The sequence below is a fragment of the Bombina bombina genome, chromosome 2 (assembly GCF_027579735.1).
Source record: "Bombina bombina isolate aBomBom1 chromosome 2, aBomBom1.pri, whole genome shotgun sequence".
Lineage (NCBI taxonomy): Eukaryota > Metazoa > Chordata > Amphibia > Anura > Bombinatoridae > Bombina > Bombina bombina.
Window position 1 is genome coordinate 501,141,081 of NC_069500.1, and position 17,866 is coordinate 501,158,946.

At 35.1% G+C, this 17,866-nt stretch overlaps 2 protein-coding genes across 2 annotated transcripts; both read left to right on the forward strand.

The window, feature by feature from the left end:
• Window positions 1-2,453: 2,453 nt before the first annotated feature.
• LOC128647856 (olfactory receptor 5B12-like) lies at window positions 2,454-6,742 on the forward strand (the record flags this gene model as incomplete). The annotated part of the gene is made up of 2 exons (XM_053700565.1): window positions 2,454-3,354; window positions 6,726-6,742. Coding segments are annotated over exons 1-2 (918 nt in total), but the record flags the coding sequence as incomplete, so codon positions are not given.
• A 7,849-nt stretch (window positions 6,743-14,591) lies between these two features.
• Window positions 14,592-15,509, forward strand: LOC128647056 (olfactory receptor 8D1-like). The gene has a single exon (XM_053699872.1). It carries the CDS (start codon window positions 14,592-14,594, stop codon window positions 15,507-15,509), a length of 918 nt encoding a protein of 305 aa, XP_053555847.1.
• The last annotated feature ends 2,357 nt before the right edge of the window (window positions 15,510-17,866 follow it).

Sequence of the window (17,866 nt, forward strand, 5' to 3'; positions counted from 1 at the left end):
TGACACCATCTGCAAGTTTTGAGATGCATTTAAAAGAACTGCTTTCTCATACTAATGCAAGTAACAGTCCATTACTTATCCTAGTGTTCCTTGTTCTTTATTTAACTCCTTTGTATTAACCTACTTCCTAGTCCTAATAGCATGTGCTCTGTCTGATATATATATATATATATATATATATATATATATATATATATATATATATGGGATATGAAAGATGTGAGAAAGTTATGGTTCATGAATGTGGTTCAAAAAAGTATGTTAAAGGAAATATTAAAGATGTGTAAATAGAGTTCTGAAATTTAAATTAACAGACATATAAATGATGTGTGCAAAGATTTTTGGAAAATGTTTGAATAAAGATATGAAAGTTATGTCAATGGGGTTATGAAAAATGTGTTAATGGGGATATTAAAGGTTTGTAAATTGAGATAGGAGAGGTGTGTGCATGGGATTTTTCACATCCCAGTTTTGAGCTTTTTTTGCTACTTACATTCAAACACTATTGTAATTCAAATTTCAGTGAGTGACCCACATACATTATATATTATTATTTGTTGTTTTTTTAAGCAGGGCCCAGCAAATTCCGAATATATGAATTTTATATTTATATTTCATAGGGCGTGAGATAACTGCAACAAAAACAGAAAAAACGTATATTTTTGTTAAGATTTCAGTAATTAACATTGAAAATGACCAGGCGATTACTGCTGTTACTTTGATCACCTTGCCTGCCTGTCATATTGCGTTCCACCCCATCTGTGATGTCATCACGCATGTTCTTGATGACATTATCAACACTTCCATGTAGCACTGGGAGTGCCACCCAATATGCCCCCAAAGATCAGGCCTGAAGTGCAGTGTCATCATACGCTTACAGGCAGCATTTTGCATGATGACGCATTTCATCACACAAACGCCACAATTAAACGGACAAAAAAGTCCAAGTTTTTGCTGTAATTTCCAACAACTTTCCAAATTAATTTTTTTTATCTGATTTTCTTCATGCTCATGGCATCCTTTAATAAAAAGAGGCGCTCTAATCCTCTTCTTCTTCATAGATTCCAAGGCCTCACTAATAGGAACATTAGTGCAACAGAGCCCAGAGCCTCTGATAAAAGACCTTTTATTTTAGTGCAGACGGGAGGGGTGTTGCGGGCTAATCTGACCTTCTTCACAGAGTCCTGTGCCACTCTAATAGGAAAATTAGACCCTGAACTCTGTGAAGAAGAGTAGTATTACTGTGATCCCCAGGCTGTGCTAAAGGAGAAGGTCCTTTATTGCAGACTCTGGGATCCGCAACACTAATATTCCTATTAGCACTGCCCTGGAGTCATTGAAGAAGAAGGGGATTAGTGTAGCTACCCAGCATGCTATAGGTAAGTATCATTGTTCCAAATTACTATGTCTAAAATAAATTGTTCAGTGCTGCACAAGTCTAATTTCAGTCATATGAGAGGAATATTCAGGGGCCACAATACTTCTGCAATTAACTTCTTTGTGCCAATGTGCAGCATGAAAACCCATCATTGTTTTTTTTGTTTTTTTTCACGTCTGTAGCTGGAATTACACATACACATTTCTGTTAACAAGCAAACTTTCTTCTTCCCAAAGGGGATTTGAGTCAGTATAAATGAAACTGCTGGAGAGTTTCACAGTTGCTTCACAATCTGGAAAAAAATACAGAGCAAAAATAAGTTGAAATGAAGATTTTAGAATTAGCAGAATATGGACATTTGTTTTTAGCTTTAAGAAAGAGAGAAAGAAGGTGAGTTAACTATGATAAATAATTTGATATATACAATAATTATAAAGAGAAAGTAACCTATAATCTAAAGTAAACAGAATAATGCAGTTGCAAAGATTATAAATAAATTTCTGTATGTTTTCATTAATTTATATTATCTTACAAGGAAAGTTAGTAAAATAGCATTATATCCTGGTGTAGTAATTTTATATACTATGTTGTACATTTTTTTCAGATTATTTATTGATTTACTTTTATGTTATATCACATTCTTGTTGGTGATACACTTAAATACAATAACATAAAATATTGCTTCAAATGTATATTTGTTTTATTATTATAAGCATTTAATTATATTTAAATTTATTTCATACTATAATTTTGCTTCCACAAAATATTAACATTGTATTGTGAAGCTTTGGTAGTTCAGTTCTATGTACAATTCTGTCATTGCATACAGCCCATTCTGAGTAACTAAACTGTATACTGATGTATGATTTACTAAATATTTTAAATTAATTGTATGTATTTATTGTATCAATAACTTGTTGCTAGAGAGGTGTACTGTACAGTGTATTTAATAGGTTACCTTTTCAATCACCTGATTTGCAGATTTGCACATCCAGACATGTTTTGCCATTTTAATTCTGAAAAGATTTATTGAGAAAACACATTTTGCTACCTTTATTATTATTATTTTTTTATCATGGGAAACCAAACATCACCCATGGAATTTATTCTTAGTGACATCTCTGAAATCCCTTCTATTCAGATACCATTATCTATAATATTTCTGACTGTCTATATCATAGCACTCATGGGGAATTGGGTTTTAATAGTTATTATATATATACATCCTTTTCTTCAAACCCCTATGTACTTTTTTATTTCAAATCTAGGATGCTTGGACATATTTTATATATCTACCACAGTGCCTAAAATGTTGGTCAATTCTTTAACTTGTTGGAAAACTATTTCATTTGGAGGTTGTGTGACCCAGCTATATTTTTATCTTGTAATGGCAGCCACAGAGTCTACACTCCTCTCCACCATGGCTTTTGACAGATATATGGCTATTTGCAACCCTTTAAGATATTCTGCTATCATGAATAACAAATTGTGTTTGCAGCTAGCCTTAAGTTCCTGGCTCACTGGCTTTTGTTATTCTGCTATACACACGGCTACCACTTTCAGATTAGACTTCTGCAGATCCAATGTCATCAATCATTTCTTTTGTGACATTTTACCCCTTCTAACTATTTCGTGTACTGATACTAACATTAATATGATTGTGGTCTATGTTGTGGGTGGATTATTAGTGTCAGTTTGTTTCCCACTAATTATAATATCTTATATCTATATAATCAAAACCATACTTAAAATACCATCAGCTTTAGGGCGCAGAAAAACATTCTCTACATGTGTCTCCCACCTCTCATCAGTTTACTTGTTTTATTTTAGTGGGAGTTTTGCTTATTTTCGTCCTCCTTCCTCCAATTCATTATATCATAATAAAATTAATGCTGTGTTCTATACTATATTACCACCTATGTTAAATCCTCTAATATACAGTCTTCGAAACAAAGAGCTAAAAAGGGCAATTAAAAGTATTTTCCATCGGTAGGAAGATTATTATTACCTACTTCAAATTATTATTTCTTTTATTTAGAAGCAAAACATTTATTTTTTGGGGGGTTTTAGTCTCATTATTATACAAATATTATAACAACACAATAATATTGAACTACAATGGCCTAGATTACAAGTGGAGCACAAACAATATTATATTTGTATAGGTGTACACATATATACACACATACACAAATATACACACATACATATATATACAGTAGATATACATACACACAGATTATATATATATATATATATATATACACACACACACAGATAAATATATACACACATATATATATATATATATATACACACACACATACATATTTATACGCCCAAAAATATACTGTATATATATATATATGTGTGTGTGTTGTGGGTAAAGTAAGCAATTGTGCAATCCTTACATTACACGGGTAAAGCTGACATTACCCAAGTGGCTGTGGGTAAAGCCCAATGTAACATGATAAATCTTCCCAGAGGGCATCGAATCACTGCATTAAACATATATACAATGCACTGTTATTCACACATCTTCACTATCTTTTTTGCCCCTGGGGGTAAACCTCATGCTTCAAGGTTCACCTGGGGTGGATGCCAGAGGATCGGCAGGGCACCTTCCTTGAACCCGCCAGGCAGAGGCAAAAAAACAGAGTAGATGGTGAATTACATTACATTGAGCTTTACCCACAGCCACTTGGGTAATGTCAGGTTTACCCGGGTAATCCTAGGATTACCCAGATTTCTGACTTTACCCGTAACATATATATATATATATATATATATATTATAGACATATACATATATACACATACATATATAGTATGTAATACTTTTTAAAATATATTTTACATGTGTTTTGTTCTTCTTTTATTCTAGCCCTACCGCTTTACTTCGGGTGTCCAGTCATGCTCGAGGGCAACACATAAGTCACAATTTATGATTTGAGCAATGTTTAGCTGTCAGCTGTGCTAAAAATCTATGGTAATTCTGTTTTACCATTGAGTTGTAATACCAGATTGTGCACTATTCTGAGTGCTGGCCCACATTATTGTTAGCGCACCCGGCACTATAAGCCCCCTGCTTAATAAATAGTACTCCACTTGTAATCTAGTCCAATGTTGGTTGTCTGTTTTCAACTTTAATTTTTTATATAATTCATATCAAGGCTCCAAGATTGACAATTATTAAGTTAAATTTGTTCATAAATGATAAGTCACTAAGGTGATATTGTAATGAATAGATTTGATTTTTAGGAAATCTCTTTACACTTAAAGGGACAGTAAACACCAGAATTTTTGTTGTTTAAAAAGATAGATAATCCCTTTATTACCCATTCCCCAATTTTGCATAACCAACACAGTTATAATAATATACTTTTTACCTGTGATTACCTTGTATCTATGCCTCTGCAAACTGCCCCCTTATTTCAGTTCTTTTGACAGACTTGCATTTTTAGCCAATCAGTGCTTTCTCTTAGGAGCTTCAAATGCCGGAGCTCAATGTTATCTGTATGAAACACATGAACTAACGCCCTTTAGTGGTGAAAAACTGTCAAAATGCTTTCCGATTAGAGGCAGTCTTCAAGGTCTAAGAAATTAGCACATGAACCTCCTAGATTTAGCTTTTAACTAAGAATACCAAGAGAACAAAGCAAAATTGGTAATAAAAGTAAATTGGAAAGTTGTTTAAACTAGCATGCCCTATTTAAATCATGAAAGATATTTTGTGACTTTACTGTCCCTTTAAGGGCATATAAATAATTGCTTGCATGGAAATAATTAGATTTTTTTTAATTGTTTTAATGAGAAATCTGTTATTGTTCATGGTTATTTACGTGTGTGTTAAAGGGACACTCAAGTAAAAAATAAAATGTAATGATTCAGATAGAGCATGCAATTGTAAACAACTTTCCAATTTACTTCCATTAACAAAATGTGCGCAGTGTTTTTATAATTATTGTATTATTGTCATGTAACTCTGCATTGGGATAACTTTCTCACTTTAAATTGAAACAGTAAAACTGGTATGTCAATCCACCATGCATTTTGCTGTATTTTTGGACTTTTGCAATTCATAAATATTGACCTCTAAAAATCCCTTTTTAACAATATATGTATCGAGCAAATGGGAATGTATTTCCATGTAACGTGTGAACTGTTCTTTTAAGATCCTCCAGTCAAGGACTCTATTATATAAATACATGAGATTGTATTCATAATGCTTTATATATACCTCATAACACTGAGGGGCATATCTATCAAGCTCCGAATGGCTCGCCAAAAACAGCAGTTATGAAGCAGCGGTCACAAAGACCGCTGCTCCATAACCCTGTCCGCCTGCTCTGAGCAGGCAGACAGACATCGCCGGAATTCAACCCGATCGAGTACGATCGGGTTGATTGACACCTCCCTGCTGGCGGCCGATTGGCTGCAAGTCTGCAGGGGGCGGCGTTGCACCAGCAGCGCTTGTGAGCTGCTGGTGCAATGCTGAATACGGAGAGCGTATTGCTCTCCGTATTCAGCGAGGTCTGGCGGACCTGATCCGTACTGTCGAATCCGGTCCAGCAGACTTTGTTAAATAGAGGCCTCTGTGTTCTGTATATAGAATATTTGAATGTATAAGTTTAAAAAAAACATTACCATAATGCATTTTTTTTTCTCTTTTTTCACACTAAACGTAGCATTATCTACCAACTCCACTGGACACAAAGAAAGGATGGATAGAACCTATCTACAATCTGAGAACACAGCTACAGGGAGGAGTTTACACTATGAGCATGGTACTTACTTCACACAGATTGAAGTATTTTCAAATAAGTGCACACATTTAGGGGGCTTCCCATTAGCCAGTTGGAGAGTAAATTGGGATTGTTAATCAGAGATCATAGCTGCAATTTTCACTTCCTAACTGTGATACTTTATTGTGATCTGTTGCTATCTGGATCGCTAATCACAGCACTAACCTTTCTTTATTTAAGCTGATTTTTCTCCTTTTGGGGTACAAATATTCTACACTATGGGGCCGATTTATCAAACGTCTGTCCGTCATGATCCGCTCAGCGGATCATGTTCGACAGACATTGCTAAATTTCGACAGCATACGCTGTCAGCTTTTAACATTGCACAAGCAGTTCTAGTGAACTGCTTGTGCAATGCCGCCCCCTGCAGATTCACGACCAATTGGCAGCTAGCAGGGGGTGTCAATCAATCTGATCATACACGATCGGGCAGATTGATGTCCGCAGACTCAGAGGTGGTGGACCAGTTAAGGAGCAGCGGTCTGAAGACCCCTGCTTCATAACTGCTGTTTCCGGCAAGCCTGAAGGCTCGCATGGAAACAGGGGCATCAGGGACCATTCGGCCCTTGATAAATTGGTATATATATATATATATATATATATATATATATATATATATATATATATATAGAAAAACATTATATCATCCCGCAGCTCCAGAAAAAAGAGAGATACTGTAAAGAGTCTTTTTTTCTTAAAAGCAAGAATAAGTTTTATTTTCAAAAATGTTTAAAAAGAAGCATGTAAAAACATGTAACCATGTAGGCTAGTCGCAGGCCTGCAACAAGGTGTTCAGAACCCAACGCCAAACATGTTTCGGGCCAAGCTTCAGCCCTTGTTCACTGGCATGATTTGGGTTCACACCTGCTAGTGCTATTTAAAGATAAGGTACTTAAATTGATTGCAGGCACCTGTACAATGTTAACTCTTTGTATGATCTTAAACATATGACAATAAGAAATACTAGTACATGTTACCTTATACCTATACCTTTCAAATTCAAAAGGATGATTTCAAGCAATATTTCAATTGGATTTAGAATATTATATTTTATATATATTGTATAAAGTATACTCTCTAACGGATTTTGTAAAATCAGTAAAATAAGTCTACATCCATAATTGAATTTAGACCAGAGGGGTGTTTTGTCTGTAAATTAAAGATCCAAAACACTTCTCTCTGGTCCAAACGCCTTTCCCTGTCTCCCCCTCTCCTATGCCTTGGTATGTGATGTATGCCTTGTACTGTTAATAGGGATTCATTTGAATTGTGTTCCTGTCTAAAGTGTTTTGCTATAGGAGTTGTACTGTCAGAATTTCCTATATCCCTCAAATGTTGCAACACTCTATCACGTAGGGCACGTTTCGTGCGCCCTACGTATTGCTTTTTGCATCCCTGACATGTCAGGAGATAAATAACATGTGTGGTGTTACATGTGATTCTGTAGCGTATGTCAAATTCTTTGCCTGTAGTACTAGATTTAAATTTTGTTCCCTGTTCTATGTGTAGGCAAGTTTTACAAATTTTACCATTACATTTGTTACAACCTAGTCTTTGAGTTAACCATGTCTGTTTGCTGTTGCTAGGCAACATTGACGGAGCAAGAATGTTGCCTAACGTTTTTGCTCTACGAGCTGAAAAGAAGCAACCTTCATTGACAATTTTCTTTAATTTAGTGTCACTTTCTAAGATGGGTAAGCAACCACGTACAATATCACAAATTTTGTTAAAATCTCTACTGTAATTTGTGATAAAAGTGGGTTTGTTATGTTGTCTTAGTTTTTTTTGGTGTGTCTATGTATATCAAATCATCTCTGTTGATAAGATCTACTTTGTTCTTTGTTTTAATAAGAAGGTCTGTTTTATAACCCCTGGCCTCCAATCGTTGATTAGTCTGTTCGGCATGCATTTGAAATTTTGTTTCTGTTGTGCAATTACGTTTTGTCCTAATTAGTTGTCCATATGGAATAGATTCAATGGTATGTTTAGGGTGACATGAAGAAGAGTGTAGAATGGTGTTACCTGCTGTGCTTTTTCTAAAAAGTTCTATATCAATAGAATGTGTATCATTATTAGATGTTAAAGTAACATCCAAAAAGTTTATAGTGTTGGCATTTTCAGTCATAGTGAAGGATAAATTGAGTTTGTTGCTGTTGACATAGTCAAGAAACCTAGCAACTGATTGCTGGTCTCCGTCCCACACCAACACCAAATCGTCAATGTACCTGCCAAAAAAAACAATGTGATCTCGAAAGGGATTGGTATCTCCAAAGACGTGGCACCGTTCCCAGAACCCCATCCGTATTCAGCGAGGTCTGGCGGACCTGATCCGTACTGTCGGATCCGGTCCGGCAGACTTTGTTAAATAGAGGCCTCTGTGTTCTGCATATAGAATATTTGAATGTATAAGTTTAAAAAAAACATTACCATATTGCATTTTTTTTTCTCTTTTTTCACACTAAACGTAGCATTATCTACCAACTCCACTGGACACAAAGAAAGGATGGATAGAACCTATCTACAATCTGAGAACACAGCTACAGGGAGGAGTTTACACTATGAGCATGGTACTTACTTCACACAGATTGAAGTATTTTCAAATAAGTGCACACATTTAGGGGGCTTCCCATTAGCCAGTTGGAGAGTAAACTGGGATTGTTTATCAGAGATCATAGCTGCAATTTTCACTTCCTAACTGTGATACTTTATTGTGATCTGTTGCTATCTGGATCGCTAATCACAGCACTAACTTTTCTTTATTTAAGCTGATTTTTCTCCTTTTGGGGTACAAATATTCTACACTATGGGGCCGATTTATCAAACGTCTGTCCGACATGATCCGCTCAGCGGATCATGTTCGACAGACATCGCTAAATGCCGACAGCATACGCTGTCAGCTTTTAACATTGCACAAGCAGTTCTAGTGAACTGCTTGTGCAATGCCGCCACCTGCAGATTCACGACCAATTGGCAGCTAGCAGGGGGTGTCAATCAATCTGATCATACACGATCGGGCAGATTGATGTCCGCAGACTCAGAGGTGGTGGACCAGTTAAGGAGCAGCGGTCTGAAGACCCCTGCTTCATAACTGCTGTTTCCGGCAAGCCTGAAGGCTCGCACGGAAACAGGGGCATCAGGGACCATTCGGCCCTTGATAAATTGGTATATATATATATATATATATATATATATATATATATATATATATATACAAATCCCAAAAAGGACAGCACAATCTCACTTATAAGAGAAATGCCACGGTGCACTGCAAAAGAGTATCCAAGTCAATCCAAAGGCACAAGCACTCGATGGTCTTTAAATAAAAAAAAATAATTTATTAAGTCAAATTAAAAAAAGCAACATAACGTTTCGGCACATTGCTGTGCCTTTGTCAAATGTCAAACAGGTATAGCAGGTAACCTAAAACCAATGACAAACAGGTATATACACACTCCTTATATACATATCTAATTACCACCGCAACCTCGAGCGTACCGCCATCAGACACATGTGTATGACGTCATAAAGATGTGCCGACGTACACAGCATCATGGCGTATGTGCCGACGTTGTCATAGCAACATGTGTAAACTAACAGTGACACTAGCGATTATGAGTAAGGAAAAGGAGGATTTACATTGATCGCACAGCAAGGCTACTACGAGAAAGCACTTTTTGCATTTTGATCGCTAGTTATATGCTGCTTCAAGTGGGGGTTTGTTTGCAGTGTCATAGTTATCCTTTATGGGATTTGGTTACACCTTATTTTGTTGTGCATCGCTTTTTATGCCCTGAGTTCTCGTAGCAGCCTTGCTGTGCGATCAATGTAAATCCTCCTTTTCTTTACTCATAATCGCTAGTGTCACTGTTAGTTTACACACGTTGCTATGACAACATCAGCACATACGTCATGACGCTGCGTTCGTCGGCACATCTTGATGACGTCATACACATGTGTCTGATGGCGGAACGCTCGAGGTTGCGGTGGTAATAAGATATGTATATAAGGAGTGTGTATATACCTGTTTGTCATTGGTTTTAGGTTACCTACTGTACCTGTTTGATATTTGACAAAGGCACAGCAATGTGCCAAAATATTATGTATATTATGTATATATATATATTTGTATTTGATTTACTTATTATAATAGTAAAATCTATTTTATTATGGTAAATGTGTACATGTGTAAATATATTTCATATTTCAGAGTCTGGCCTAGAGGGTTACATTTTGGGGTGCTTAAATTTAAATGTAAATACCTTTGAAATAGTTAAATAGCAGTAGTTCAAATTTTACAAGGATTCACATTAATACAGGTGGGTAATGTTTGGAGATTACCTTTAGGTACAGTGATTTTTTGGGGGGGACCTAAAGGGTCTGTAAACTAAATTATGGGTCAGATAGAGCATGCAATTTTAAACAACTTCCAATTTTACTTCTGTTATACAATTTGCTTTGTGTCCTTTGTTGAGGAGTAGGCTTAGAGCAGCAATGCCCTGGGAGCTAGCTGAATGCATCTGGTGAGCTATGAAAAAGAGTTATATATCTGCTGCCACCAATCACCAGCTAGCTCCCAAGAGTGTATTACTGCTCTTGAGCTTACCTTTGTATGCTCTTCAACAAATGATGCTAAGAACACAAAGTTCATTTGATTATAGAAGTAAGTTGGAAAGTTATTTAAAACTACATTCTCTGTCTGTATTATAAAAGTTTAATTAGGATTTTGAATTTTTAGGAGTTATATTTATAGAATTAAATTCAAGTAGATGGATTGTTTTGGGTAGTGGGTCTAATGTAGACATCTGGTTAAAATAATGGCATCTATTTAACATAATTGAATAACTTAATTATGTTCTAATGTTGATATTCTTCAAAGAAAGTTTGTTTAAAAAATAATAATAAAAAGCATTCAAACATTTATATCAATTAATCATAGATTAAAGGTCTCCCATAAAATGTTAACTTTTTACACATACTTTCCTTTAAAAACTTTGAATGCCTCTGGAATTAAATTAACATACGCCCCTTTCAGTTCCTACACTACCTTCACATAGAGTACAAAATAAAATTCAAATCACTTATCTTGACTCTCAAGCCAATCTATATTTTCATATTCATCTACAGATGCTCCAAACCACAATTTTTAACTTGTCTATTATCCTCCATTATTATCCCCAAAGATTCACTCATATTGCACCAACTCTGTGGATATCGCTACCTTACTCTTTGAAACATTTTCTAACTCTTCAATGTTTCTCGTTAAAAATTAAATCTTACCACCTTAGAGTCTCTCTTACCCATCGCACACCACATTTAAAGTGATGGTAAATTTCAAACATTCAGAATGTTGCAATGAAAAATATATTTGTGTACAAGCAAAACAGCATATTTTTTTAAAGTGTGTATATATTTTATAATACAAGATTAATAATCTTACTGTATACCTTCTGTTTCTCCTCCCCTTTCATTTCTTCTTTTGGTTGGTCTGTGATATAGTGAGCAGTCCCACCCAGTCACATGGTCTGCAGCCATCTTGGTTTACGCAAAGGTTTAGAAAATGTGTTTTCTCTTTAACAGCTTATGTTAGACCTGGTAAATTTTAATTTTTTCACTCTATATTCTGTAGCTGCTTGTATGCCATTGAATTAGTGTTGTGCTTGGCTACCCTTGTTATTACTATTATTATTATTATTATTTATGACTACTACTTTTGCTATGTCTAATAATAATAATAATAATAAAATTAAATAGGGGCCTATCTATCAAGCTCCATACGGAGCTTGAGGCCCCGTGTTTCTGGCGAGCCTGCAGGCTCCCCAGAAACACCAGTTATGAAGAAGCGGTCTAAAGACCGCTGCTCCATAACCCTGTCCGCCTGCTCTGATGAGGCGGACAGGAATCTCCGGAATGATTGACACCCCCTGCTGGCGGCCGATTGGCCGCAAGTCTGCAGGGTGGTGTGGCACCAGCAGCTCACAAGAGCTGCTGGTGCAATACTTAATACGGAGAGCGTATTGCTCTCCGCATTCAGCGATGTCTGTCGGACCTAATCCGCACTGTCCCTGTCAAAAGTAACTCAGTATAGAAAAGAATATTAAAAAAATTAAAAAACATGCTATATATCATTTTACAAAATTCATGTTATATAAAAAAAAAAATCACAGATTTTCGAATTCTCCCAATTTTCCTAATTATCGGCTATATTACAAGTGAATCGCTATTTTAACGTATACCTGTAAAGGGGTAAATTTGCCTTTTTACGGGCACACGTTTAATAACCAGCTAACACAAGTTGTTGGTTAATGCTACCGCGAGCTTGCGGTAGCACTTTGCACTAGAATTCATTAACCAGAGATCATATCTCTGGTTAATGAAAAAAATGTCCCCCAATTTCCCCAAAATAAAGTGGACAGTTAATATCTTAATAAAAAAATATAGTAGCATTTGTTTTAATGAAAATAACGGCATGAAGCAGTTATAAGGGGTTAAAGAAAGGTTGTGTGGGGTGTTTTGTTCTTTGCTGTATCTATCAGCATCAGAATGAGGCTCTAATTGTAGGTTATGGAGCACAAAGCTTCATGAGCACAAAGCTTCCATGCAATGCAAACATGTTCTACTTATAATCTAGGCCAATATTGATTCTTATTTTTTATTAGTTCAGACAAACCCTTAATTAAAAATAAGTAGTCCACGGGGTCATGTCTGGGCAGCGGCCATGATAGATCACAATATCAGGGGCTTCTGGAACCATCCATTTAATCCGATGATTATCTTGGGAAAGGTTTTCTTTACTAACAAGTCTGGTGTGTATGTGACTGCAGAACCCTGATCCAGACTGCTGAAGCCTGCACTCTAGACCTCTGCACTCTTCCAGCATACTAGCTGCGTATTGCAGTCACAGGAGGACATCTCCACTAACTCTCAAACAACTCTCAAAAACCCAAAACTCCTTCCAACGCAACTAGCTCCCGTGTCTTTCTCTCTAGAGGCGATCACAGGTAAAGAGCGCAGGCGCAAACCGTTATTCTTATAGACAGAGGTCGGGTTACCATGGCAATGCACTTGTTATGGCGTGCTTTTCGACAAATCCGACATCGGTTGGCAACGCAAACTTACGTACGGCCAAAAAGAGCGACTGCGCGCAACACGCTAATCTTTTCAATGGAAACCTGGTACTAAAATGGAGCCGTAAATTACTTTTAGCTGTCGTCCGCTTCGGTAGCTTACGGCTCCATTTTTTAACGACTCAATGGAAGCGAGGCCTAATATTTCTATTAGCACTGCCCTGGAGTCTATGAAGAAGAAGGGGATTAGTGTAGCTACCCAGCATGCTATAGGTAAGTATTATTGTTCCAAATTACTATGCCTAAAATAAATTGTTTAGTGTTGCACAAGTCTAATTTCAGTCCAATGAGAGGAATATTCAGGGGCCACAATACTTCTGCAATTAACTTCTTTGTGCCAATGTGCAGCATGAAAACCCATCATTGTTTTTATTTCTTTTTTCACGCCTGTAGCTGGAATTACACATACACATTTCTGTTAACAAGCAAACTTTCTTCTTCCCAAAGGGGGTTTGAGTCAGTATAAATGAAACTGCTGGAGAGCTTCACATTTGCTTCACAATCTGGAAAAAAATACAGAGCAAAAATAAGTTGAAATGAAGATTTTAGAATTAGCAGAATATGGACATTTATTTTTAGCTTTAAGAAAGAGAGAAAGAAGGTGAGTTAACTATGATAAATAATTTGATATATACAATAATTATAAAGAGAAAGTAACCTATAATCTAAAGTAAACAGAATAATGCAGTTGCAAAGATTATAAATAAATTTCTGTATGTTTTCATTAATTTATATTATCTTACAAGGAAAGTTAGTAAAATAGCATTATATCCTGGTGTAGTAATTTTATATACTATGTTGTACATTTTTTTTCAGATTATTTATCGATTTACTTTTATGTTATATCACATTCTTGTTGGTGATACACTTAAATACAATAACATAAAATATTGCTTCAAATGTATATTTGTTTTATTATTATAAGCATTTAATTATATTTAAATTTATTTCATACTATAATTTTGCTTCCACAAAATATTAACATTGTATTGTGAATCTTTGGTAGTTCAGTTCTATGTACAATTCTGTCATTGCATACAGCCCTTTCTGAGTAACTAAACTGTATACTGATGTATGATTTACTAAATATTTTAAATTAATTGTATGTATTTATTGTATCAATAACTTGTTGCTAGAGAGGTGTACTGTACAGTGTATTTAATAGGTTACTTTTTCAATCACCTGATTTGCAGATTTGCACATCCAGACAATTTTTGCCATTTTAATTCTGAAAAGATTTATTGAGAAAACACATTTTGCTACCTTTATTATTATTTTTTTTATCATGGGAAACCAAACATCACCCATGGAATTTATTCTTAGTGACATCTCTGAAATCCCTTCTATTCAGATACCATTATCTATAATATTTCTGACTGTCTATATCATAGCACTCATGGGGAATTGGGTTTTAATAGTTATTATATATATACATCCTTTTCTTCAAACCCCTATGTACTTTTTTATTTCGAATCTAGGAAGCTTGGACATATTTTATATATCTACCACAGTGCCTAAAATGTTGGTCAATTCTTTAACTTGTTGGAAAACTATTTCATTTGGAGGTTGTGTGACCCAGCTATATTTTTATCTTGTAATGGCAGCCACAGAGTCTACACTCCTCTCCACCATGGCTTTTGACAGATATATGGCTATTTGCAACCCTTTAAGATATTCTGCTATCATGAATAACAAATTGTGTTTGCAGCTAGCCTTAAGTTCCTGGCTCACTGGCTTTTGTTATTCTGCTATACACACGGCTACCACTTTCAGATTAGACTTCTGCAGATCCAATGTCATCAATCATTTCTTTTGTGACATTTTACCCCTTCTAACTATTTTGTGTACTGATACTAACATTAATATGATTGTGGTCTATGTTGTGGGTGGATTATTAGTGTCAGTTTGTTTCCCACTAATTATAATATCTTATATCTATATAATCAAAACCATACTTAAAATACCATCAGCTTTAGGGCGCAGAAAAACATTCTCTACATGTGTCTCCCACCTCTCATCAGTTTACTTGTTTTATTTTAGTGGGAGTTTTGCTTATTTTCGTCCTCCTTCCTCCAATTCATTATATCATAATAAAATTAATGCTGTGTTCTATACTATATTACCACCTATGTTAAATCCTCTAATATACAGTCTTCGAAACAAAGAGCTAAAAAGGGCAATTAAAAGTATTTTCCATCGGTAGGAAGATTATTATTACCTACTTCAAATTATTATTTCTTTTATTTAGAAGCAAAACATTTATTTTTTGGGGGGTTTTAGTCTCATTATTATACAAATATTATAACAACACAATAATATTGAACTACAATGGCCTAGATTACAAGTGGAGCACAAACAATATTATATTTGTATAGGTGTACACATATATACACACATACACAAATATACACACATACATATATATACAGTAGATATACATACACACAGATTATATATATATATATATATATATATATATACACACACACACAGATAAATATATACACACATATATATATATATATATATATACACACATACATATTTATACGCACAAAAATATACTGTATATATATATATGTGTGTGTGTGTTGTGGGTATAGTAAGTAATTGTGTAATCCTTACATTACACGGGTAAAGCTGACATTACCCAAGTGGCTGTGGGTAAAGCCCAATGTAACATGATAAAACTTCCCAGAGGGCATCGAATCACTGCATTAAACATATATACAATGCACTGTTATTCACACATCTTCACTATCTTTTTTGCCCCTGGGGGTAAACCTCATGCTTCAAGGTTCACCTGGGGTGGATGCCAGAGGATCGGCAGGGCACCTTCCTTGAACCCTCCAGACAGAGGCAAAAAAACAGAGTAGATGGTGAATTACATTACATTGAGCTTTACCCACAGCCACTTGGGTAATGTCAGGTTTACCCGGGTAATCCTAGGATTACCCAGATTTCTGACTTTACCCGTAACATATATATATATATATATATATATATATATATATATGTTATAGACATATACATATATACACATACATATATAGTATGTAATACTTTTTAAAATATATTTTACATGTGTTTTGTTCTTCTTTTATTCTAGCCCTACCGCTTTACTTCGGGTGTCCAGTCATGCTAGAGGGCAACACATAAGTCACAATTTATGATTTGAGCAATGTTTAGCTGTCAGCTGTGCTAAAAATCTATGGTAATTCTGTTTTACCATTGAGTTGTAATACCAGATTGTGCACTATTCTGAGTGCTGGCCCACATTATTGTTAGCGCACCCGGCACTATAAGCCCCCTGCTTAATAAATAGTACTCCACTTGTAATCTAGTCCAATGTTGGTTGTCTGTTTTCAACTTAAATTTTTTATATAATTCATATCAAGGCTCCAAGATTGACAATTATTAAGTTAAAGTTGTTTATAAATGATAAGTCACTAAGGTGATATTGTAATGAATAGATTTGATTTTTAGGAAATCTCTTTACACTTAAAGGGACAGTAAACACCAGAATTTTTGTTGTTTAAAAAGATAGATAATCCCTTTATTACCCATTCCCCAATTTTGCATAACCAACACAGTTATAATAATATACTTTTTACCTGTGATTACCTTGTATCTAAGCCTCTGCAAACTGCCCCCTTATTTCAGTTCTTTTGACAGACTTGCATTTTTAGCCAATCAGTGCTTGCTCTTAGGGGCTTCACATGCCAGAGCTCAATGTTATCTATATGAAACACATGAACTAACGCCCTTTAGTGGTGAAAAACTGTCAAAATGCTTTCCGATTAGAGGCAGTCTTCAAGGTCTAAGAAATTAGCACATGAACCTCCTAGATTTAGCTTTTAACTAAGAATACCAAGAGAACTAAGCAAAATTGGTAATAAAAGTAAATTGGAAAGTTGTTTAAAATTGCATGCCCTATTTAAATCATGAAAGATATTTTGTGACTTTACTGTCCCTTTAAGGGCATATAAATAATTGCTTGCATGGAAATTATTAGATTTTTTTTAATTGTTTTAATGAGAAATCTGTTATTGTTCATGGTTATTTATGTGTGTGTTAAAGGGACACTCAAGTCAAAAATAAAATGTAATGATTCAGATAGAGCATGCAATTGTAAACAACTTTCCAATTTACTTCCATTAACAAAATGTGCGCAGTGTTTTTATAATTATTGTATTATTGTCATGTAACTCTGCATTGGGATAACTTTCTCACTTTAAATTGAAACAGTAAAACTGGTATGTCAATCCACCATGCATTTTGCTGTATTTTTGGACTTTTGCAATTCATAAATATTCACCTCTAAAAATCCCTTTTTAACAATATATGTATCGAGCAAATGGGAATGTATTTCCATGTAACGTGTGAACTGTTCTTTTAAGATCCTCCAGTCAAGGACTCTATTATATAAATACATGAGATTGTATTCATAATGCTTTATATATACCTCATAACACTGAGGGGCATATCTATCAAGCTCCGAATGGCTCGCCAAAAACAGCAGTTATGAAGCAGCGGTCACAAAGACCGCTGCTCCATAAC

Coding starts and splice junctions, on each gene's coding strand:
- LOC128647056 (XM_053699872.1), top strand. CDS start 14,592: ATGGGAAACCAAACATCACCCATGGAATTTATTCTTAGTGACATCTCT.